Source organism: Pteropus alecto, unplaced genomic scaffold (assembly GCF_000325575.1).
Source record: "Pteropus alecto unplaced genomic scaffold, ASM32557v1 scaffold92, whole genome shotgun sequence".
Lineage (NCBI taxonomy): Eukaryota > Metazoa > Chordata > Mammalia > Chiroptera > Pteropodidae > Pteropus > Pteropus alecto.
Genome location: NW_006432447.1, coordinates 7,046,938 through 7,072,220, shown reverse-complemented (window position 1 = coordinate 7,072,220; position 25,283 = coordinate 7,046,938). Strand labels below are relative to the sequence as shown.

The 25,283-nt window shown below is 45.6% G+C and overlaps 2 protein-coding genes across 4 annotated transcripts in view; one reads left to right on the top strand and one right to left on the bottom strand.

Moving 5' to 3' along the window:
* SRPRB (SRP receptor subunit beta) overlaps nucleotides 1-8,464 on the top strand; it is a 12,011-nt gene extending 3,547 nt beyond the window's left edge. The window contains exons 4-7 of the mRNA XM_006907233.3: nucleotides 798-880; nucleotides 2,004-2,140; nucleotides 3,236-3,290; nucleotides 7,279-8,464. Coding sequence (XP_006907295.1) covers nucleotides 798-880; nucleotides 2,004-2,140; nucleotides 3,236-3,290; nucleotides 7,279-7,492 — 489 coding nt within the window. The 3' untranslated portion in view covers nucleotides 7,493-8,464. The remainder of the gene's footprint in view (nucleotides 1-797; nucleotides 881-2,003; nucleotides 2,141-3,235; nucleotides 3,291-7,278) is intronic.
* Nucleotides 8,465-12,368: 3,904 nt separating this feature from the next.
* Nucleotides 12,369-25,283, bottom strand: part of RAB6B (RAB6B, member RAS oncogene family) — a 58,630-nt gene continuing 45,715 nt past the window's right edge. Inside the window, exons 5-9 of one of the 3 annotated variants that reach the window (XR_003044920.1) lie at nucleotides 23,431-23,542; nucleotides 22,225-22,318; nucleotides 19,185-19,525; nucleotides 13,601-16,865; nucleotides 12,369-13,501 (exon numbers count right to left, since the gene is read on the bottom strand). Coding sequence is in view for 1 of the 3 variants with exons in the window: in XM_006907232.3 (XP_006907294.1) it covers nucleotides 16,801-16,865; nucleotides 19,185-19,240; nucleotides 22,211-22,318; nucleotides 23,431-23,542 (341 nt within the window). In the remaining 2 variants the exon portion in view is untranslated. Of the gene's footprint in view, nucleotides 16,866-19,184; nucleotides 19,526-22,210; nucleotides 22,319-23,430; nucleotides 23,543-25,283 lie in introns of all 3 variants that reach the window. The other 2 variants (XR_003044919.1, XM_006907232.3) reach the window with 2 other exon arrangements.

Below are 25,283 nucleotides of genomic sequence, written 5' to 3'. Positions count from 1 at the left end.
TGGTTAAGCCTGGCTGTGGATAAAGTAGAACGTCCAAGAAATGATCCAGAGGTCTGATACATGTGCCAGGGCATCTGCGAGTCTTATCATTGAGCATAGTTACATCTACATTGAACCTGAGCTCAAAAATGAAGGCCTGGAATGAAAAGCACTTAATGAGTCTGCTCAGTAGGGGCACAACCCCTCCCTGTTTCAATGACATTATCTGGATCAAGAATTGACACAAAATATCAACAGAGTTGGAACAAATGATATGTCTAGTATATCAATACTTAAATTATGATGAAAATGTAAAAATGTTTTGTTATAAAGATTGGGGGTCCCTGTAATGGTAGCATGCTTTATGGCAAAATATAGATTCTTATATTATTTCATTTGTGAGTATTCATTACTGTTATTCACATGTATTTGCTTTTATTCACACCAGTGTATTTCCCTAGCCTCAGATGGACCCCAGACTACCCCAGACAGGGTCATGTTTCTCATGTACCCTAAGAACATTTATCAAAGTCGTGATTTTACATTTACATATTTACAAATTTACATTTATGTATATGTAATTTTACATTGTGTTGATTTTTCTGATTATATTATAAGCCTTGTTAGGGATAATGTCTTTTTACTTGTGATTTATAAACACAAGATATTTACTGAACATTTGATTAATTAATTATAGTGAACTTTTTTTTTGATTAATTAGTTGGCTACTCATGTGATACCTGAAATCATATATGAAAGGCTTATGTTATGAACATGAATCAGGACTGAAACATTAATGTTCTTGCCGCTGTCCTTAGGGCACTAGTCTGACCTTGATTGACCTCCCTGGCCACGAGAGCTTGAGACTTCAGTTCTTAGAGCGGTTTAAGGCTTCAGCCAGGTAAGTAGGAAGTGGAATGGGCTTGTCTGAAATCTGTATATAAAGGCCACCCATGTTGTTTGCTCTGGTGGTGTTCAGAAGGCAGCTTGATATCCTAGAGTGGGAAGAGCATGGACCTCCATGAACCCTGGGGTCAGCCATTTCTGAGTGGCATGCCTACGTTTGCTAGGATTTCATGAGAATTTTATGAGATAATGTTTGAAAGTGTTACTGTGTTGGTACACTTTTTTGTGTACCATCTTACCTTGCATTCTCCTAGGCATGATGTTCCTTCCACTCCTTTGTGCCTTGCACAGACTACTTTCCAGACAGTCTGTGCCCCAATTTTTAGTCTGGCTAAAATTCAGCTCAACTGTTATATCCTCCCTTAAGTCTTCTTGACTCGGTCTCATGTAAATGATCTTCCTCTTTGTTCCTGTGACAGCGAGTACATAGATCTGTCTTTGTATTTTATCATACAGTTTTGTTTATGGCATTTTCCTTGTCTTTGAGAGCAGGCATCATTTCCTGTTGTCTTCATAGATACAGTCATTGATACATAGTGGTACCCAGTAGTCCTTTGTTAAGTGAGCACAGTGTGTCCTCTGCATCCATAGGTTCCTCATCCTCTGGTTTAGCCAACTGTGGGTTCAGCCAACCAAAGATTGAAAATATTTGAGGGGAAAATGTTATGCTGTTGCTGATGTGTGTGCTATGTAGTTAGACCTGTGGTGGTTGTGTCTGTACTAAACATGTACAGACTTTTTTCCTTGTCATTTTCCCCTAAACAACACATAACAACTCTTTTCATAGCATTTACATTGTATTACATATTAAAACTAATCTAGAGGTGATTTAAAATTACGAGAGGATGTGCATAGGTTATATGCAAATACTATACCATTTTATATAAGGGACTTGAACATCCATGGAGTTTGGTATCCATTGCGGGGGGTGGAACCTGGAACCAGTCCTGCTGCAGATACAGTGCAATGACTGTTGTTGTGTGACCACCTGTGCACATACCTGCATGTGAGTCTGTTATTCATTAGGATTGAATTGGACAAAATTAAGGATATAGTTTTTCAACATAATGCTGCACTATTGCATGCTCACATCCTTGTTTTTCTTTTTCCCCCTCCAGAGCTGTTGTGTTTGTTGTGGATAGTGCAGCCTTTCAGCGAGAGGTGAAAGATGTGGCCGAGTTTCTGTATCAAGTTCTCATTGACAGTATGAGTTTGAAGAACACACCGTCATTCTTAATTGCCTGCAATAAGCAAGGTGCCATCTGTTTTTTGGCTCTAATAACTGACATTTTTTTCTGAGATTGCAACTAAGAATTACTATAGTTTTTACCTACAATTGTTATTATTTGGTTGAGAGGCAGTTGCTAATGAACTATAAACTGAAGGATTTTTAAGTCTTAAAGTATTTACTCCTGCATTTTCATTAGTCTTAATAGGCTGTTCTAAGGAATGACAAAGGAATCATGTTACTTTACCTAGTTAAGTTCCTCCAATTGACAGTTCGTCATATCAGGTAAACAGTTGTGGAGGAACAGATGAAGTCTCTCAAACTAGTTTACCATCTACCATATTTCATCAAAGGGAGTTTGCACTAGTTGTTTTTCTTTAGCCCAATAACCATTAAAAATGTTTAATCACACCCAACAAACCAGGCTTCAGTTTCATTACCTCTAAAGTAAAATAAGCTAGTTGATCTTTACAGGCCTCTTTTCAGATCTAAAATTCTGATTCTCTGAAAAGCCCAACTCATTTCTCAGAAGTGATCAGGTAATAATACTAACAATGCCTAATCAAGAATTGGTCTTTGCATCATTACCTGACCTTCTCTTTATTTCTTCTATTTAGCGTGAGGAGAAGAGGTAATATTTTTTTGGCTTCTGCTGTATATCCAGCCAGCACTTGTTTCTTACCAATGTGCACTTGATGCTGTAACATACCATCTTCATATCAGCTGGAAATGTGCTTGGTTTACTTTTATGTGACAGGTTATTTCTGTTGGAGGGAAGGCTCTTGTTACAATCATTAAGCTGACAGGTTTTCTTTTTGTTACACTGGCTGGATTTATATATATGTTGATTTAAAAGATCTAAGGTGTGGAAAACTTTGATGATAGAGCTAGTCAATTTTAGAGTCACTAGCTTAATATATTTATAAGCATTATTGTAGGAAAACCCATACATGCAAATATAAAGCTTATTTTGATAATGAAGCCACTAGTGATAAGAAGCTCTTTAAAAAAGGGAGTGGGGGAAGAAACTTAATGGTTTAAATGGGTATTTTCCATGTGTGCAAGAAGTTTTGGGAAAAGACCCTTTCCGGTTTAAACTACAACGTCTTTATTTCTTTACAGACATTACAATGGCAAAATCAGCAAAGTTAATTCAGCAACAGCTTGAGAAGGAACTGTAAGTATGAATAAATCCTACTGGTTAATTCTGTATTGTAACACTTAGGAAATGGCTGCCTGAGGTCTTTAGTATACAATTATCACAGCCTGAGGTTAGTGTGAAATATACTTGTTAAATAACTGAAAAAAAGAATTAATGGAATTATAAAAAGCATTAATAGAATATTTATAGATAATTTAAATTTTTATGGAAAAAAAGTCTGAGGTTATTGAGACTGTAAGCTCAATTTATTTCCCTACTGTTTGTAGCTCCTTTGTAGTAGATGTGAAAGGTCTTAGAAACTAAAAAATTTGAAAGCCATGGAAATTTTTGTTGACAGCATAAGAAAGGAACACTTTGAAAGAATATAAAAATCTATGATTCTGTTTTGTAGCTTGATTATTTTCAAACTATGTGGCAATATTATTTAGCTTGATTTTGGTGTTTAAAAATTTATAAATTGAGCTATACAGCCTTTTGAATTTTAAGGAATCTAGCAAGTCCTTGTGTTCTGCCAGTTTGTAAGCTAGCTAACAGCTCGCTTACATAGGGGATACCATCTAGCATTGTAATAAACAAGTAATGTTTTCTTACTGCTGTTGTGTAAGGAGTTTTTTATGAAAGAAAAGAATCTGATGAGGAAAACTGTATAAATTCAGCTTTTAGAACATTTTCCCCCACTACGATTTACTTAGTCATTTATTCATTTAACAAGCACTCGTGCTTCATCTAGCGTGTGCCATGCTCTGCACTTGGGATGTGGCTGTAGGAAGAAGGGTGATGTAGTTTCTGTACGCAGGAGCTTAAGAGTCTAGTAGAATATGTTTTGCTTCAGAGGCTGACAAACTCCTCCTTTGAGTCTGCAAGCAAAGAGTCGTTTTATATTTTTAAAGAGCAGGTAAAAAAAAAAAAAGGAAAATATATGCAGATGTTATATGTCATCCACAAGCCCAAAATATTTAATTTATTGCTCTTTACAGAAAAATTTTACCAGCCCTGGTCTTTGGTCTGGCATTTTCTGTGGCATCTTTTTTTCCCCTTTTAATTGAGAATGACACATTTATTTCTACATGCTTTAAATGTTTTAATATATAAATAGAAGAGTAAAGTAAGCCATTTAATCAGATTTATCAAAGACATCATGCTTCAAATTGAACATCAAAAGAAAAATTTTAAACCCATTTAATGAAATATATAATTGGCATGTTAAAAGTTGTACATACAGCTCAATGCATTTGGGGATAATTGTACACCTATAAAACCATCACCAACATCAAGGCCATAAAAATATCCATTACTTCCAAAGTTTCCTCCTGCCCTCTTTAAATTTGTGTATGAGTGTTTTAGGAGAACACTTAACATAAGATCTACCTATTAGCAAATTTTAAGTATATAATGTATTATTGTTAGATATAGACTATGCTGTGTGATAGAGCTCTAGCACTTATTTATTTGCATAACTAAAACTTTATACCCTTTGACCATAAACTCTCCATTTCCCCCTCCCTGCTGTCCTTGGTAACTACCAGGCTATTCTTTGATTTTATGTGTTTGACTCTTTTAGATTGCATATATAAGTTTGATCATATAGTATTTATCTTACTGTGTCCATGTCTTTTATTTCCGTTAGCATAATGTCCTCTAGGTCAAGGGTCCCCTGGGCCACAGATCGGTACTGGTGCGTGGCCTGTTAGGAACTAGGCTGCCCAGCAGGAAGTGAGCGGTGGGCAAGCAAGTGAAGCTTCATTTGTATTTGCAGCTGCTCCCCAGCGCTAGCATCACCACCTCAGCTCTACCTTAAATCATTAGGCATTAGATTCTCATAGGAGAATTGGTCCCTGGTGCCAGAAAGGTTGTATATATATATATAACACATATATTGAGTTTAAAGAATACTAGGTCCATCTGTGTTGCAAATGGCAGGATTTCCTTTTCCAGGGCTGAATAATATTCCGTTGTATATATGTTCTACCTTTTTCTTACCCATTTATTCTTTGATGGGCATTTAGGTTGCTTCCATATATTGGCTATTGTGAATAATGCTTCAATGAACACAGTAGTGCAGGTACCTCTTCAAGATCCTGATTTCAGTTCCTTTGGATAAATACCCAAAAATGGAATTGCTGGATCATATGGTAGTAGTTCTGTTTGTAATTTTGAGTCATAGTTATTTTTAATACTTTTGTATTAAGCTTTCATGCTAGAGTTAAAAGTGATTTTAATGCATCACCATTACAGTATTAGAATATTCTGAATTTGAGTATATTCTTACTGTTATAGAGACTTTTATACTTTCATATGTTTGAATATTGTTAATTAGCATCCTTTCTTTTCACCTTGAAAAACTCCCTTTAGAATTTTTTAAGGCAGGCGTAGTGGTGCTGCACCCAGGAGCTATAATCTCTAATCTAGATTCCTTAGCACTCATGAAATTATTTTCATGCACGAGTGATTATTCAAATTGATGTTTTTATAAGAGAACCTGTGCTGGAAACTCCTATTCTGCCATCTTGCTGATGTCACTCTATCAGTGGTTTCTCTCCCTTCTGAAATTACACGTTTATCATCTCTTCCCATACTCTTGATGCTCACTCTCTTGAGACTATGTATTGCTTGTCATTAGGCTAAGGAAATTGAAACAATAAGATGATTTCGTTTTTCTGAAAATTCTGTTGCAATCGTTGGAAATTATCTTTGGGGAAAAAAGCAATCATTAATTTTTTTAAGTTTATTTCAAGTCTTACCATGTTTAAAACATATGTTTTCCTCAGTCCACTTGCTTTTCACTGTAAAGAGACATAGAAAAACAATATGGAAGGAAATGCTGTATTGAAAGGAAGTGAAGTAAAATGTTAAAAAGTTGTAAAGGTTAGTATCAGTTAAATTAGGAGTCTAATTTTGATGTAATCCTGTGTTAGTGAGAATTAGGCCCTGTCAGCTTTGAAGCATTTCACAGTCTTCTGAATAACAAGGTTTACTATATTTACGTGGCCTTATGGCAAGAGCCGAATACATGTAACGTTTGGCTTTTTTTCCTTTTAAGTTTTATTTTAAAATATATATAAAGGAATGTATATAACACATATATTGAGTTTAAAGAATACTAAAATGAATACCCATGAACCCACCACTTTGCTTACGTGCTCCTTCCCAAAAGCTTTTCCCTTTCCCCCACTAAAAGGTAATATCTTGATTTTGTATTATTTTTTAAAATACTTTGTCCGTATATATTTGTGTTTCTTTCTAAACAAGGTATCATTTCGTTTTTCTTGTGGATTCTTCACTAATTTTCATGCAATGTTACAACACCAAGAAATGCTTTATTTCGTAAGAAAACAGATTGGTAGTATGTATACCTCTGCTTCTGGATAACAGAGAAGGTGGGAGAAATAGACATTGCTTATGCACTCTTTATTAGGGCCAGCAGGTGGCAATAGAGTGATTTAAATTGTGATGGTTTTAGTGGTTTAAGAGATTGGAGAATAGTTAATTATGCCCAAATTAGATGAGAATCTGGAATTTCTGGATTTCTCAGCTTTCTGTCCAAACAGATTCAAGATAAATATAAATACCCTGTCTATATACCTTTAACTTTCAGAAACTTGTTTTTATAATACAGCGTATATTTTATATATACATATTTTATGTACATAAAATATACATAAAATATATATGTTTTATATATATTTTTTATATATTTAAAAATAACATCATGCAGTAGATCCTAATGGAAGAGGACACTGGGCTGAAAGAAGTTGATGTGACTTGGGCCTAGTACTGACCTGCTGTCATCTAGCCATGTAAGGTTGGGCTCCCATCTCCCCTTTCTGTCCAAGAGCATGATCTATAAATGTAAAAGATTCAACAATGGCATAATTGACAACTTTATGATTAAGTATTTAAGTGAAATTTTTAGGAAGTAATTTAATTTCCTAAAGGCCTTTAATTGCGATATTAAAAAACATAACTCTTTTGCTTCCTGACTCGTTTTCTGTTTGTCTCACAGCAATACTTTACGAGTCACCCGTTCTGCTGCCCCCAGCACACTGGACAGTTCCAGCACTGCCCCTGCTCAGCTGGGAAAGAAAGGCAAAGAATTTGAATTCTCACAGTTGCCTCTCAAAGTGGAATTCCTGGAGTGTAGTGCCAAGGGTGGAAGAGGGGACACTGGCTCTGCTGACATCCAGGACTTGGAGAAATGGCTCGCTAAAATTGCCTGAGGGGCAGATCCAAAGCACAAGACACAAATGTGTGTGTGGTGATTGACAGTTTTGGAAAAGGGTGTAATTAGAAACATTTCTTTGTGTAGAAACACATTAACATTGAATTCGGCTTGAAACTTTTTTTAAAGTTCATTTCCCCTTATTTGCTTTCAAACTAGTCACTTTTATTTGATTGTGTGCCTTCCCTTTATTAAAGTGTATGTGATATCCTTTTAGTGTATGCTTGAAGTGGGGTCAAGGTCTTTGAGACCAAAACAAGTGGACCCTACGTAGAGAAGATATTATCATGAGAACATGGTTATCATCTCAAAAGTTTTCTTGTCTCGTGCTTTGGTACCTTTTTCTTGGAAAAAAATCTATGTATGGAACCAGTTGATTTCCAGTTGCCTTTGAGGTTCCTGGACAGTAAGTACATCATCTAGTCTTTTGTGAATTCTCAGATTTGTAGGGGCAATTATAATATAGTCTCCCAACACATGAAGAAATAGAGAATAGCAAGGCTGTGTCGCCAGTGGGTCTGGTCTTCATCAGCTCAGTGACTTGTCCACACTCCAGCCTCATAGCACTTAAGTTTCAAAAACGTGTCATGAGCCATTGGAGTCATTCCCAGATGATAGAAATGTAAGCACTGGCTCTCCAGATGCCAAGGGTCTATCTAGTGTGTTCCAGTTTTCCCTAACTGGGGAGTACATGGAGATTTGGGAGCTGTTCTGTTTTTCTGGGTGGCCAAGGGCTCCTGAGCTATCTTCATGTGCTGTTTGATCAGCTCCTATTTTTGTACTCAGCCAGAATGCTGTGGAACAAATACAAAATGAAAGAAGTTCTCTGTAGATTTTGAAAGTGCATATTCACTGATGGTTAAAAAAAAAAGTTGGCCTTTTCAAAGTGATATTCTTTGCTGTTTTCTTAAATGTATGGCTTTTTTATGGCTTTTATAAATGATTAATACATTTTTTGGTAAACAAAACACCCTGTCTCTCTTAAAGCAATTAAATAGAATGATGTAATGAGTACAAATGGGAGTGTGTGTTAGGATTCAGGCCTAACTCCAAGTTTCCAGGGCCTAAAGAATGCAGTGTACACAGGAGCAAACTCTTCTATCCCTATTCACACACAGGGATAAGCCCAACTAAAGCTTAAAAGGAGACAAGGGTGGCTGTGGATAAATGAGAAGCAAATCCCCGAACAGTGCGGTAAGAGCCGTACCGGGAGAGGTGCAGGGTGCTCTGGGAGCATGCGGCAGAGGCGCCTAACTTGGCTTTGATGGATCAGGGAGAGTCAAAGTAGAAGCATGGAGCCGATAACGTCCCAGTGAGTACGGTCCCCATGTACACTACAGGCCAAGCCTCTGCCTGCTGTCACCCTTCCTGTGGGTCATTCTAGCTCTGAATGAGAGTACTCTAGCTCTCATTCAGAGCTAGAATGACCCACAGGAACCCCCAGCCCTGTATCATACACCTTGCTGCTGGTGTATGAAATAAATGCAAGCTGAAACTGAGAAGATGTCAGGCCTTGACCATGGCAGAGTTCTTACTCGAAAGCCTCATTGTTACTAGTGTTCTTGCTGTCCTTTAGACTCTTAGTTCTTGCCCTTTCCTTACTCACCAAGTGGCAATTTAAGGAAGTGGGTAAGAACTGTGAACCAAAAATCAAATCAAATGTGATGAACATGACCCATTCACATAATCACAGTAGGTGTTCATGTGAGTAAAAATCAATGGCTTGATGCTTCTGTTGAGAAGCATGGGTTCTCAGCTTTTTTTTTTTTTCTTTTTTTCCTGGTTAAAGTGCTTTACTTTATTAAAAGAAGCCATACACTAAAAAAGTGACTGAAGAAGGTGGAGAGCAAGGTTGAATTTTATTCAAGGCCTAAAGGTGATCATCTGAAAAAGGAAAGTTATGTTTCAGGCAGCGAGTCTCAGATATCAGTGTGCATCAGAATTCTCTGATGCTTGTTAAAACAGCTGATTTGAGGACCCTGCTCTTAAACGTTCAATTCGAGAGCAGCTCTGGTGGGGTCTCAGGAATCAGCATGCTTAACATGCCCTTACACAGGCACATGGGGCTCCTGGGAGCACCTCAGAATGGTCTGACCTGGAGTGTGCCTTTAGTATGCATTGTTTTTAAGTCCTTTGGACCACAAGCCCTGTTTAGTTTTTTCTCACAGGGTGAAGTACGCAAGCAGATTATAGAGTCTCTCTCGGGCCCTGTTATCCTGCTTCCTACTCCTGTGATATAGTCATCTCATCCTTGTAGGTTTGGGCCAGGATGAGGTCATGGTGACTAGTCCTTGGGAGCCAGGAAGGGATTTTGATGAGAAGTCAAGTGTTCTTTACTCTGCTGGTGTTTTCTTATGGCCCTGAAGCCATTTAGTCAAAGTAAGCCCACTTCTTCATGAGATGGGAGGCAAGTGTGGCCGGAGTGGAAAGAAGGATGTTAGGATGTGGGGACTGGCAGACAAGGCATGACAGTGATAGACGAGACAACTGTGGCTTGAAACACCTCCTTCTTGAGAACACAGCAGCGTCTGAGCCACTGTGTGTGTGTAGACAGTGAGACCTGCTTCTAGGGTAGCTGCCACCTCATGTGAGTGACTGTTCCTTGCTAAGGGAGAGGAGCAGGCCACGGTGAGATGCTGCTGTAGAGTGACAGCTGTGACAAATAAGCCCTGAGTACTCCATTGGTAAATGGAGCTTCTGGAAAGGAATCTTCCATGGGATATGGGGCACACACACAGACCAAGGGGTCTAGGTACTGCCTGCACTATTCTTTATTCTTTATTCTCTATCCCAGCTCTTAAAGTCCCTTTTCCCAGGGTTTCTGGGCCTTAGTAGCCCCTCTATTGCCAGGCACCTGCCTGTTTGCTGGGGCTCTGGTTCCTGATCAACAGCTACTGTTTTTGGGGAGTCCCTGGGGTTTGCTACTTAACTTGTCCCATGGCCTCTGTCTCAGTGCCTCCTGAGATCCCACTGGTCCTGCTTTGTGTAAGGCACTTGGCCATGGTCTGTCAACTTGAGATCATTTCAGCCAGAATATTATGTTGCTGCCTTTTTTTTACGGTTCAAGTTTAGCACAGAATTATCAAAGCTACAATTGGTCGATGTCCATTCTCACCTTAAGGATTGTTAGCAGTAATTAAGGTGCTTACCTCCTCTATTTCAGTCCTTCACGTATTTTTTAAAAAGTGAATATTATACTTGGCTTTTGTGCAGGAAAATCATCTCAATTTCTCTTCAGCTATAAATTGTTGATTACTCACAAGAGCCTTACGTAGCATTCATTCAGAAGACTCTGAGAACCATGCAAGGCTCTGGGAATACTAAGCACAGAACAATTCCTGCTTCATGAGGTATATGGCATGGTCCCATTCTCAAGTGCAAAAAAATGTGCCCTTTTAGTGTGGCTCCTCTTCCCTCCATCATGGCTGTGTTGGACCCCTGAGCACCGTGTGGGCCCCAGGGTCAGCTGCCTCAGTGCTGCCCTCAGCTTCGCCTTTGCTATCCTTGCGTTCTTGGGCAGCTGTGCCAGCCACACTGCCCCAATAGAGCTGCCACTTCTTCCCATGGCCTGTGTCTCCATGACTCCTGGGGTTCCAGTGTCTCCCTGTGTCCCTGTTACTGTGTGGCACTTGGTGGTGTGTTGACTTAAGATAATTTTGTTTCAACTGAAATAGGCTTTAAAAAAAAATTAGAGGTTAGCATAGAATCGTCAAAGCTCCTTTTTCTGCTCTTAGTTACTGGACAGCAAAACGCAGCTACAGTGTTAGGGAAAGCCACCTTGAGCACCATCTCTTGATCCACGCAGGCACTTAGGCAGGACACAACTCAGTAATGTTCACATTCTCATCCAGGGAATCCCAACACCTGGTAAGGGAAGGGGCTGCTGGACAGTTGTGCGTGTAATACCATCCTCAGTGAGATTACGCCCTTTGCTGTCTGAAGTCATGTTCCTCTGTGTACCATAACCTTGGGGAATTTATGGTTCACCTTAAATTCTTGGAACAGCTATACTCTGGCTTTCATCTTGTGCACGCTGGCTCTCAGGCCTCTGCCCTTGACCGTCCCCTTACCTCCTTCCTCTACCTCACATTTTACATCTGGCCGCCATCTATTTCCTCCTAATCAGAGATGGGTTCCTTGAGGTGGTAGATTGGAGGGTGTTCCAGAAACTTTAGAACCTTTAAAGGAGAAAGATAATTAGTGAAGGTGAACTTGGAGAATGAGACCTGGAGAACTTGGCTTATGCCACAGCCCAGGATTCCTAGCATTCACAGGCCAGGGCAATTGGCCTGTGCCCACTCATGGCCTCTCTGTCCTCTAAGGATTGGTCCCACAACTCTCCTGGCCTTCAAAGCATCTCTTACTCCGGAGATGATAGATGTGAAGGGGCCTCTCAGAAATGTTCTCTAATTGATGTGGGGGTGAAGTCGGAGGTGGTATTTGGCAGCTTGGTGCCACCTGAAAGGTTGAAGATGGTTCCCCTTAAATTCTTACCTGTAAATGGTCTCCTGGAAATTACCAGGAGGAAAAGTGATCCAGTCCCTGCAGCCACCCCCATTATCACCCCTCAGCCATGGCAAATGGAAAGCAGGAACAGAAGGTATTAACACACCCCGAGTCTCAGTTCTGCGTGGAGTTTCCCTTTCCATCAGCCTGTAGGCAGAATGGAGATTATGAAAATAAGCGTGTCCTACCTTTCCCCCTTCTTAGCTGGCGGAGAGTCCAAGTGAGTAGGAGGAAAAAGCAAAAGGCTTTGGGTGGTGGACATACCATTGGACATAGGAGGGTCTTCATGCAGCATTCACTTGAAGAAATGTTTCCGCATCCCGCCCCCATATATGATTGTACCACTTAAGAGACATTAGACAAGAAACTTTGTTTTGAGAATTAGGACAGTTTATTGTTTGATCAACATGCTGAGTCTTCCACATTTTACACAGTTTTATGTAAAGTCAATGTGGCCATTTATGCCTGCTGAGCCAGTAAGAGATGGAAATGCCACCCTCTGTGCTCCTCATGCCCAGTCACTTTTTGGGGATGGGTGAGGGAAACCGAGGGGAGGAGTTGACAAACACCACGTGGTAGGGGCCAGCCTTCGATGTATGGAGGCTTCCCACTGGAGGGAAGCACCCAAACCCTACTGCAAGGATACACCATACCCCGCCAGGAGTGTCACCCACACAGGTCTGATGTCCAGGAAGTTTACACATTGAGAGCCCAGGGTTTTGGAACGCCTAGTTCATTTCAAACAAAAATTCAAAGGGTGCCCTGGTCTGTGAGTGCCCACAACAATCAGAGTAGGTTTGGGGAACTGGCCCTAATTTGCAATGGAGGAGCCTGAAATGTATGCGGATTTTTTCGTGGCTCACTTAGATACACTGAACAGTCTCATGTCCTCACCAGAGTAGAGATGGTCTGAGGAGCACCCATACACAGCAGTCCTTCATGCGCAAGTGCACAGTCACATTCATACACACAGGTCGGCTAAGGATGAAGACAGAAACATCTTGGTTCTGACTGCTTCCAGCTTGCTGGGTGACTGTAAGCAAGTCAACCTTCTCTGTCTTGGTTTTCCTGCCTTTGAAACAGGAAGGGTTACAAGACCCCTGCTTCACATTTCTGTAGCCAGGTGACAATGCCTCACATTCTTGGGGGAGAGGTAGTTTGGAAACTAGTGAACATACAATCCAGTTGCTTGATGCAGACAGACAGACCTCATGTGACTCAGACATACATCCAGTCATCAGCTACATGTTCTCACACCCTGACATCCTCACCTGCCTTCCACCCTGTGAAGAAATGAGGCTGCTCTGCCTGCACAACACCGAAGCCAGCGGTGCCATTATTGTCACACCTGGGACTTGAGGGCAGGGGCTCTCAGCACTGGCTGGCCACCAGGAGGACAGAGACATACTCAAGATGTGTCTGCACCTTTAGTTACCACCACTTCAATTCTCGTTTCTGTTGCCTGAGACACTTAAATTGATCTCGCCACTGTTCCTTGGACCTGGGAACATTAAAGAATTGAAGAGGATGAAAAGAAAATGGTGACAGCGATAGCCTCTAACCGAAAGAAACCTGCTTGTAAATCACCAAGCGTGCTTACCTTGGACTATACAACTGCATTTCCAGGACTCCAGATGCTTTTGTCACACTTTCATTCTGGCATGTTACGTGCATTAATAAATATGCTATCTGCTTTTTCCATCTTACGCTCAACTTTTCAGATACCTGTGAAACAGAAGCTCTTCGACATCCTCAAAGAAAAAGAGGGCCTCAAGAAGATGACCCCGCTCATCTCCCAAGTCGAGGCTAGTCTCAGGAAAGGGACTGAGCCACTGGCTAAATTGAGATAATTTCCTAAAAGGATTCCTCCACTTTGCCTTGTACTAGCCCACCTATTTTTGGCAAAGATGCTGAGGCAATTTCATGACATCTTCAAGGGAACCTGATCATTTTATTATTGAACTTTAACTCTTTGAGTCAAGATCTTAACCTACAAGCAAGAGGACAGTGATCGCACCTGCTCAAAACGAGAACCAAAGACCCAATGCACTTCTGCATTGTCTGGCTGGCCTAACAGATGCCAGGAAATGAGGGGTGGAAATCAGGCCATGGAATGTCATGGCAAAAGGACAAGATAAGGAGGCAACTGCCTTCATCTTCAGAGGCCCACTTAGATACGCTGGGGAGAGCCTGGACTCAAAAGAAGATGTCGTGTATGTGCTAGGAAAGGCAGGGCTCACAGAGGCCACATCAGGCCAAACACTATCTACTGCGCCTCCTACTGCTTCTCTAGGTTGTGAAGGGAAAAACAAAGTTCATGGTGCCTTAAGATATGTATACACATGGAAAGGGAACTGAGTTTCTACTTTTTTTTTTTTTATAGGAATGTTTTAAAGAAAAGCTACTCTTTAGTACCAAGAAGGTAAAAATCTACCATACATTCATTCACCGAGACCCAGTGCAGATCACTGTAAATTGGGGCTGTCCCAGAGGCCACAAGCAATGGCCCTCACTGCCACTCAGGCCAGATGCTGTAACATTGACTCCTTTAAATTCTCACGAGGTAAGTAAGCACTCTTCCAACAAGCACCACTTAGGGGTGTGCCATGGTGGGGAGGTGCTGGCCCACGTGGCATGCACACCCGTGCATATAAGTACACAGAGGGAGAAATGGTGCACATATTCTCGTGGGCTATTTTTGCCTGTAGTGTAACACATCTATGTAATTATTTTATTGATGGCAAGACAATCACAAGTTTTTGACAATATTACTTATTTCAACACGTTGCAGTACTTTTGAATTTCGAAAACTGTAATCACAATGCAAGTTCCAACTTGAGAGCAGGAAAAACAAGAATATACATTGAGCACATGTACCTCTGTGAGAATGTGTGTGTGGAAGGTGTATACACAAGTCTATCTCTCTATATAATTATGTACACACATATAAAAACTAAACACATGACATTAGAATTACGTTCATACATTGGTCTTTGCCTTTTGGAAGAGGAGCTCAGTGGGAATCCTGCTTCCTCTTTTTTCACCTGAAGATAAATTTCTCTTTAAAGATCAGCTCTGACATACGGCCTCCTTAGCAGAGAGTGTGTGACAGGCTCACTGGACAAATATCAGTGAGTCCTGCCAGGTTTCACTGAACTTGCTGGCTGCCATCTTGGATTCATTTCTGAGAAGTCCCAAAATTCACTGCAATAACTTGTTTGAGTGCTGCTTTGTGGAGGAATTCACCCCCTACCACACCCCAGACGGTCATTTCGCTCACCTATGACATGCCCAGCAGCAGCCAGGAAGAAGAATCAATGCCAGCTTGGAGAGCAGGTTTTACTGTTTGTGGCCCGAGTCGCTGTCCACTGCCTGGCGTCGTGCAGGCTCGGGGTCAGTGAGTCTGGGTCTATTTGGAATACAGGCCAAGTGGGTTAAATCACTTAGTGAGAAGAGAGAGCTCTCTTCAGAGATTTTACAGGTCCTCAGACTTAGTCCTTCTCAGAAATGAGTCAAAAATGGTAAGGATGACTCTCTGGGCAGCCTTCTGGACACCACACGTCAGCCAACCAGAGTGCTACTACAATATGCACAAAGGTATGTGCACAAACAACTCCACTGTGCCAGTGGAGCAAAAACACATCAAGAAGTCAGCTTTTCCAGAACAGCACTCAACAGTATTAACCACCAAGGACCTGAGAACATGTATCTTCAAGGTGGTGGTTCTGCAGACAACCCTCCCTTCCCCAATCACAAATGGATTAATACTGTGTGATACAGGCTCCAGCGTCCCTGGCATCCAAGGAGGAGGGTTTCAGGAGGCACACACTGAGTTTCTTTTTGCCTCTCCTATAGATTCAATCCAAATATGTGTGCTGAACGCTGGGCAGGTTGGTTAAAAAATTTCCAGAAGTACACATGGTGCCCCAAGTCAATAAACCACACGGTGACACTGCTCACAGCTGCCAACAGCACCTCGTCCTTCCTTCCAATGACCTCTTGCTCTGCCAATCACTGGGCAGGCCACAGAAAACACAAGGTTGCCTGTGACAACTGCCCTCCACCCCCTTCAAGGCTTTTCAGAGAGGGGAAGGGAGAGGCAGAAATAACTCCAGTGGGGCCTGCTGCTGGGCTCCCTGCAGTCCACAAGGCCTTAGCTTCAGCTCGAGGCCATGGCCGATGTTCCACTGTAGCCACAGAAGGACAGAGTCAGAGCCACTTCTACAGAGGCCGTTTTGTTCAATCAGTGTTTGATTTAACCAGGCAAGGCCTGGTTGGTTGGTCTGGGCCAGACGGCCAGGGATTGGAGCCTAATTAAGTTGCCCAGTTAATGTTTTAGTTTACTGGGCTGGGGGTGGGAAGAGGGCAGAAGTGATGAACAGTTCAAAGAGGACAGGAAGGAGGAGGTGTGTGGAAAAGGTTCTCTATAAGTTTACAAATATACAAAAACAAAAAAGCACATCTTTCAAATAAAAATGACTACATTTTTATCTGGCAAAAAGTTGTATACACATGATTTAAATTTTTTTTTTTAAATTTTAACAGTTTTTGGCAATCTTAATAAAGTACAATATATTACAACCAAACCAAAAAATAGTTGTTTAAGTAACAGCTGTTAAGAGTGACGTGATCCCTGATGCCCAGCCTCCCTCCCCACCCCACCCTATTCCTAGAGACAGAGAGAAAAGAAAAATCCTCCCATCTTGATAAGCTCATTTCCCACCCCCTTTAGGAAGCTAACCAATAGGAAGCAACACAACAAGCGAGTAGTGTCAGAGGAAGCCGGCAGGTCAGGCTGCATTAGCAGGAGCAGCCGCCCTCGCTGGCTGGGGGCTCCTGGGGTTTGTCCAGCTTGATGTCAATCACTTTGGGGGGCTGGGCTAAGGAAGACAATTCTCGCAGAGATGCTACCACCCTGGCTTACAACCCTGTGCACCCCTCAGCTGCCCTGCGCATCTCCTCCATCCCTCCACAAACACCCAGGGACTCTGCTCTTTACTTGCCCTAGGAAGGAAGGATGCAGGGTCACCAGCTCCCACCCCTCCTCCTCTTCCCCGGCCCTCCCTCCTACTCACCCAGAGCAAAGCTTGTTCTGGGCTGTGGGTTGATCATCCAAACACAAGTAGGACAGACCCTTTCTCAGAAACCTTCCTGATGACTGGTGCTGGAACACAGACTCCCAGCTGAGGCCGAGGCCTTGTTACTTGTCAGTCCCACCCCAAGGTGCACTGGAGGTGCAGAGCCTGCCAACCAGGCATGGATCCCCCATCTCAAAGCACAAGGCTACGTGGGTCCTAGTGTCACTCAGACACTGAGGATGCCACTGTGAGAAACCACATCCCTTGGGAAGGGCCTCAGCACAGGCCTCTTTCCAGCCCTTTCCACTGATGTCCTGGGCACTGTGGGCTGGAGGAGCACTGATCAGAACCACCAGAGGAGTGGGTTCAAAATGCACAGCCAGGCTGTTCCCTCTGCCCTGACCAGGCTGGGAACCCATCACGCCGGCCCGATCACAGCTGAAGACCAGGCCCTCAGCCACACAGGAAGTCTCCTCTTGGGCAGGGCTTCAGCACCTGCTGTGGGCTGCACTGGGGCGGGGGAGGGGGTGGGAGGTATAAGAAGGCCTGCTACAGGCGCTGTTGCTGGCATCCTAGGGATGTTTTTGCAGCCCCTATTGGAGGATATGGGAGAAATTCTTTCTCCCTTGCGTATAGTCTGCCCTCCATGTCTGCGGGTTCCACATCTGTAGGTTCAAACAACCTCGGATTGAAAATATTCGGGGAAAAAAATGTTTCGTTGTTGCTGACGGGTACAGTGTAGTTAGGCCTATGATGGTTGTAAGGGGGAATGTGTCTATACTGAGCATGACTCGACTTTTTTTTCTTGTCATTATTCCCTAAACAATACAGTGTAAACTATCTCCATAGCATTTACATTTTTTAATGAGTCCATGTGTAAGTGGACCCGCACAGTTCAAACCTGTGTTGTTCAAAGGTCAACTGTATTTTCCATTCGCAATTGGGAATCCAAGGATGCAGAGAGCAGACTGCAGTTATGTGTGGATTTTCAAGTGCAGGGGGTGTCGGTGCCCCCAACACCTGCACTGTTCAACGGTCAACTGTATTAGGTATTATAAATAATCTAGAGATGATTTCAAGTATATGGGAGAATGTGCATAGATTATATGCAAATACACACCATTTTATACAAGGGACTGGAGGATCCACGGATTTTGGTATCTGTAGTGGCGGGGTTGGCGGTGGGGGCGGGTCTGTGAACCAATCCCCTGCAGATACAGAGGGTGAACTGTACTATAAAAACCCATGCTTCTCCTACAGATCACATTTTCTCTCTTTCTCACTTTTTGGCCACTCAGCCATGGTGTATATTTTGAGTATGACTTTATCTCTGACTTTCCCTTGTCTTCCTACCTTTATTTTCCCTATGCCTTGATTTTCTTGTGTGCATATACACATATAACATACATTTTTTATCTTGTGTGTAGGTATGTGTGTACATACATATAAACACATTTTTCATAACATGGCAGAGTATAAAGAAACAGGTAAATAGATAATAAACAACTACCTTGTTTCCCACTGGGCAAATCAGACTACCTCTCTGGACCTCAATTACAGCTTCTGGGTGTTGCCTGAGGTTTGGGGCGGACCACGTGAGTGGCATGCTAACCCTGTGTCATGAGCAGTGGCTGTGCAGGGCTGGGCAGAGGAGGCAGGCGGGACTTGGGAGGAGGCGTCTGCTGAGGAAGCCATCTCATGTGAAGTAGGCTGAACCACACTGAAATCATATCTGCGTATATAGAAACCTTCCTTCCAGTAAAGACTTGACTTGTACCTATGAGATACAAATCAATGTTCACTGTAAAGAGCAGTATTACTGTTTCTCACTCCCTGCCCCACACTGTCCCTCCATACACATCCCTCTGGTATCCCTACACTGTTTAGGAAGTAGAAGCTTAGATGGTTTGAGCTAGACAGGTCTTAAAGACCTTGGAATTCAACCTCGTCCCTGTACAGAGTCCCCCATATCACACCTCAGCCAGGGAGGCAGGGCTGGAGAACAGGCCAGTGTCTGTCCACTGTTACAAAATACTAAGTGAATCACTGGATGGATCAACGGCTTCTCCAGCACATTTTCACTCAATCATCAAAGGAAAAGGATACTCCCTTCTTTGCTTTTCTCCTGGACATTCTCCATTCCAGGCAGAGCCGATGCCACACTTTAAGAGCTGGGGAGAGGGGGAGATGCGAGGTGAGCCCCGGCCCCATCCTTCCCCTCCCGCTCTCCCCGTGTCTCCACCCTCTGGGCTTTTCTCATTCTGACCTTGGGCTTTACTCTCCTGTCTGTCCCACTGTGTCCTGGGGGACAGGAGCTACATCGACTTCTCTCTCCCCAACCCCCAGGGCCTCTCACAGAGTTGAGCTTGGGAGGTCTCTCACCTGTAGGCTGGCCAGGGGGTCATGAGGAGCTAAGCATGGGTCATGTGACCGCAAGGGACCCACACCTGTGCAGAAAATGATCTAGATCCCAGAAGACAAGCCTTTAGGTGGGCTTCTGTCCCACTGTTCATGTGGGAACTAGGTGTGTGGAACTGATTTTCCAATTGCCCTCGAGACAAATGACGCACTTCTCAGGGATTCCTACAAGTTCATGGGCACTGAGGCAGCTGGGCGCTGGGAGCCAGGGCCACACAGTCACAGCAGAGAGAGACTCTTCTAAGAGAATGGCTCAGGAGTGTGAACACGATGTGGGTTTGTTAGGGTGTGGGTGTGAAGGCGATGTGTATACTGTGTATAGAGGTGTATGTGTGGAGTGTGTATGGTGTGAATGTGTCTGTGTGTGTGAATTTGTGTAAGTGTAGGGGGAATGTGAGTGTGTGTGTGGTGTGTGTGTGTGTGTACAAGTGGAGTTTCTGTGCATGTAAGTCTGTGTAAGTGCATGGGGAGAACTATGTGTGGGGTGTGTGTGTCTGCTGGGGATGTCAGGTAGGATGCTGGCTGAATGGAACCTAGAGGTGACCATAAGTACAGAGCAGAAGTACAAGGCACCAGAAGATTATGAACGCTCTCCTCTCTCCCCCAAAATACCGATTATAGGAACTCAGTGGGCTCTGGGCTTATAACTTCTCTTTGTGAGCTCTGAGGACAGGGTGTCTCATTCATGGTTTCACCCAGAGCCCAGCCTTATGGGACTGCCCAGGCTGGCTGAGGGCCCTACGGGAGCACCCAGGGCCAAAAGGCATGTGAGTATGTGGCCGGTGTGCCCGGCAGGGTGCGGGACTCTGTGGGCAGGCTGCAGAGGGGTTTCCAGAGTGGGACGGGCAGAAGCAGGCGAGGGTGCAGAGGGCCCGGGCCATTCCTCACAAGCTTCCTTTGTGGCCTTGCCCCAGGCAGCCCTGCTCCACCTGCCTGATGGTTAAAATGGTCACAGTTCTGCCAAGGGCCCAACTGCCAGTTAGAAGGCAGCTCTTGGGATCACATGTGGGTCTCAGAGAGCAGGAAGGGTCATGTTCAGAGTCCAGGAATCTGTACTATACAGAAACTCCTTCTCTGAACCACACAGGGTTTCAACTGACCACATTTGACTTCCGCTCAGACCATCACCTGGCTTCCAGAGCATTCTAGAAAGGGAAGTATTAGTGTCTCCCTGACCCTGATCACTGGCACAGAGGCTACCTCTGCTTCCTCTGCTTCCCCGTACTCCCCCATGACTTTCCATCAGCAACCCAGTGTCTCCTGCATGCCTCAGGGATGCGTGGCTCCCTCCTCCAGGAGATGCCATGTTAGTCCCAGCCTTACACCGAAGGAGGCTGGGAGGGGGTGGGAGTGAACAGGGCCCCGCTGCAGTCACTCCAATTGGGGCGGGGGCACTGAGCCCTGGGAGCTTAGGGGCTCTCAGTCTGTCTCTTCCCACGCCTCTGCCACCTTCCCCACTGCCACTGGCACTGTCCACGTGGGGGGAATCATCACCGCATCCAGGCCAACTGCTGTATGGGGCACCACTGGGAACAGCCGGGTGAAAGTGATACCCCAGCCAAGACGTCCCCTTCACTCAAAGTCCCCTCCCCACACCATGGGCACCCCTCCTGCGGTACCTTTGCTTACGTTGTTCCCTTTGCCCGGGACGCCCTTCCCCTTGGCACCTCTCCAAGCCCTCTCCTTCGTGAAGGCAGAAGCTTCTAACATTTTGCGAACTACGGACCCCTCTGGCAGTTTGGTGACACCTACGAACTCCTTCTAAGTGTGTGACATCAGTTACAGAGAAGCACAAAGGAAACCATTTGGTATCGAAATATACTTCTAAGATCTTTCAAGATACGAACTGGTGATGTAGCAGCATTTGTGTTTCCCCACGAACTTATTAAGCATCAAGAGCTGGCAGTGTGTCTAATAAACACTGTGATACTCAAGTAGTGATGCATATCAAGTTCAAGATGCCGCGACGCTGTAAGGTGATAAGAATTCAGCTGCGATCTGTATGTGATGAAGCCACAGGGGCTGCTGCCGTTACGGAGTTTTGTTGCCTACATTCATCACTGAAGGGAACACTAATGAGCAGTTAGCCGTTAGTGAAAACAAAGCTGTAGGTTTTCCAACCCAAGTCTGCTGACCTGCTGAATTCCATCCATGGACCTCTTGGGAATCCATGCATCCAGGAGAACCCCCCCTACACACACATACGCACTCCGAGGCTCAGCCCTTCTCTGGCTCCTCTGACCTTTGTGGTTCGCCAGGCCTTTCCCCTCTGAGAGCCCCAGCACACAACACAGGTGGGCTCCTTTCTCCAAGCCTGCCTGGCCCTCCACCCCTGAGCACTTGCCAAGCACAAGGCATGAGCCCCTGCACCTCACCCCCAGTCAGGCAAGATGCTAGGGAAACAATGCATCTCTCAGCCACCTGGCAGTTGGTGGCTGGACACTCACAGGATGCTATAGGGGCCGTGCCACTGGTTGCTGTATGGCAGCCAATGATAACACTCTCCAGACACCCCGTGAAGGCATGTGCTCCTCAAGCATTACCAGCTCTGGAGGCAAGCTTGTTCCCCAGGAGGCGGGTTTACGAGCACTCTGGTTGACTGCCCCAATCCAGTCACTAGCTCACTGGGGAAAGGCAGGGCCAAGCCTGTGGCCACACGTCATGCCGGAAGCCACACATGGGCCCCGTGGCCAAGCAAGGCCGAGGATCAGTACCAGGTGCATCCTACCTGCTTCACGTTGTAGCCGGTCTTCGCACTGGTCTCGATGAACATGACACTCAGTTCTTTGGCGCGCTGCTCCCCCTCCTCAATGGTTATCTGCCTGGAGAAGAGGAGAGAGGGGGTCAGTTCGGTGAGCAGCAGCCCCTGGTAGACGTGGTGGAAGCAGCCTGATATGAGGGGAACCCGCCCAGCAGGGCAGGGGAGCCGACCGAGCCCCTCAGTCAACCCTGAGGACAGGCTCCGATGCCAGGACTCCCTCCAGGATGAGGGAGCACAGGGCACAGCAGGACACCAGCCCCTTCCCTACTCCTTCTGAACTTTTTCCTCTCAGTTGAGAGCAGGCCCTGTGGCAGCTGGCTGGGGCTGTCCCATACCTGCCTTTCCCAAGAGTCACCACTGCCAGAGCCTAGGTTTATAAAATGCTTTGAACCACATACCGCCCCTCTGGGGGTTATCGCCAGTTCCGTTTTCCAAATGACACTGAGGTTCGAGTGACTGCTCCAAGGTCACAGAACTACTTAGTGAAGGAATTGGGATTTAAGCCCCATTTTCTTCATTTCAAAGACAGGATTCTAACAAAGTAGGTTCTAATTCAGATTGTTCCTTAAATGGTCAGAGTGTATTTTAGGAAGCCCACAGTCCATGCCTGGTGTTTTATCTGACCAAGTTGGGTCCCTTGAGATGACTAGACAAACATATGTAAGTGGCACCTAAGTTAGCCCTGTTCCCTGGAGCAGCCTCTTCAGAGAACGTATCACACCCACACACAGCAATGGACCAGGAAATTCTGAGAACCAGGACCTTCACACCCACGCCACGCCAGCACAAGCATTTTATGGGGGCAGAGACACGAAGCACAAGCAGAAGCTGGCGGGAGCCCGAGGGACTGCTGCGTCTGCAGCTGTGCCATGGCCATGGCCAGCCCCAGACCACGCACCACTGGGCCAGGCCAGCTGCACAGGGCTCCACGCAGTCCACACACACAGGCATGCTCCTGCCGCCAGTGCAAGGTGGGGCTTCAGAGACGAGACCCCCATGGGCAGGGGTCTACCAGGGGCTTTCAAAGCCTCTAGCACCTACAGGGGACCTTTCCCAAATGCAAGGGGACAGGTCAGACAGGGTGCTCACCACTCACGCATCCTAGAACTCCTTGTCCAGGAGGAGCTGCAAAGGCATGGAGGGCAGGCCCAGCCTGCCAGCCCCTGCACCTACCTCTTGTCAGCCAGATCCGTCTTGTTGCCCACCAGCATGATGATGACGTCACTGCCCCTCTCTGTCCTGACATCATCAATCCACTTAGAGGTCTGCTGGAAGGAGTTGAGGTCTGGAGGTTGAAAGTGAGGATAAAATTGGGAGTGAGATCCAGCTCTTGGAGGGAGAGGGGAAAGGTGGGGAGGGGCACGAGACAGGGGACAGGAGGGATGTGCAGTGTGCACCCTCAGACACCCAGGAGGGACATGGAGCGTGTACCCTCAGACACCCAGGAGGGACGTGGAGCGTGTACCCTCAGACACCCAGGAGGGACGTGGAGCGTGCACCCTCAGACACCCAGGAGGGACGTGGAGCGTGCACCCTCAGACACCCAGGAGGGACGTGGAGCATGCACCCTCAGACACCTAGGAGGGGCAGGAACGCAGGCCGCACAGACCAGTGGGTCTGGGCCTTCCACAGGAGACCCACATGTGTTTATGGAGCTGCTGCCCGGGGCCCTGAAGAGCCCCTTGCATTGCTGAGCCACTTTGCTGGAGGAGAAAAGTCACCCATCTAGAAGGTCACTGTTATGATCTGCTAAATGGACTAGTGGCTTTAATGGCTCACCTGAGAATCAGATCTGACCTTGGAGGCTCAGAGTAAAAAGTGGGCCCAGAGAACTTAGCTGAGCATGGAAACAGTGCAGGGGGTGCCACAGTAGCCCCTATGGGAGGAGTGCCCTACGGAGCAGACTCTCACCAAGGGGAGCTTAAAGGGGCTCAGGAAAGGGCAGGGGAGTTTCCAAAAAGAACCCTCGAGTCTACAAGTAAGACAAGGAGGAAGGCAGCCCCAGGAGCAGACAAAAGCCAGGGGAAGCAAGGCTACTTCAGGGCAACCCTCTCCTCAGACAGAAGACGTGGCAGACTTCACAGAGGAGCAGTCATAGGGCGATGCCCACCACTCGGCAGCACACATGCCTGGGGGATGCGGCGGGGGGCGGGGAGGGGGGGCCCTGACCTGGGAAGCCTGTTTTCCGCAGCCTGATCTCTCTCCTGCTCCATGTCAGGCTGCATAAGCCCAGGCCCCCACAGGGCCCAGCTCTCACCTGCACTCAGATGGGCAGGGAGCCTACGGTCAGGGACAGGGGTGGAAAAAACGGATGGGCAGAGCCAGGGCAGCAGGCTGGGGCAGTGCCCTGGGTGTCTTCCCACCATGGTTGTAACCTCAGCCCCAGGGCTTACCAGGTATGTTCCATTAAACTTCTTGGGCAGTGGGCCCTGCATCAAGCCTTACCCCCTGACTCCCAGCCCCAGGAGCCTTCCTCGGGGCTGTGCGGTCTTTCTCTAGAATAGCTGTTTTGGCCAGAAGAGCCACAGTGTGTGAGAAGTGCAGCCACCCACGGCTCTTCCAAACCTGCTCAACCTCTCCTCCCAAGGAGCTCTATGAGGAGCTGGGGTACCAGCTGACAAAACCACAGCTGCTGGGTCGAGCTTGGTCCAGGGACCAGTGTCTTCTCCCACCTTGCCACACATGCATACAGAAGTTGCTCTGTAGGGGTCTTTCTGGCAGCCAGGGCCCAAGAGGGCACAGAGGGTCTCACCTTCACAGTCAGGACCCTGCTCTGAGCAGGGCCAAGCGGGTCCCGTACACCCGTGCCTGTCACAGGAGGGTGGGGAAGGTGGAAAGCATGCTGGTGTTCAAAAGCAACTCACCTCCCCACCCCCGAGCACATGCCTTCCTGCATTCAGATGTAAGCACACGTGTTTGCATACATGTACACGCACATGTACACACACATGCACACACAATGCACACACACAAAGAGGCTATAGCCTGGCTGAGGCTCCAGTGGGGCCCTGGAGCCCTCTCTCCGA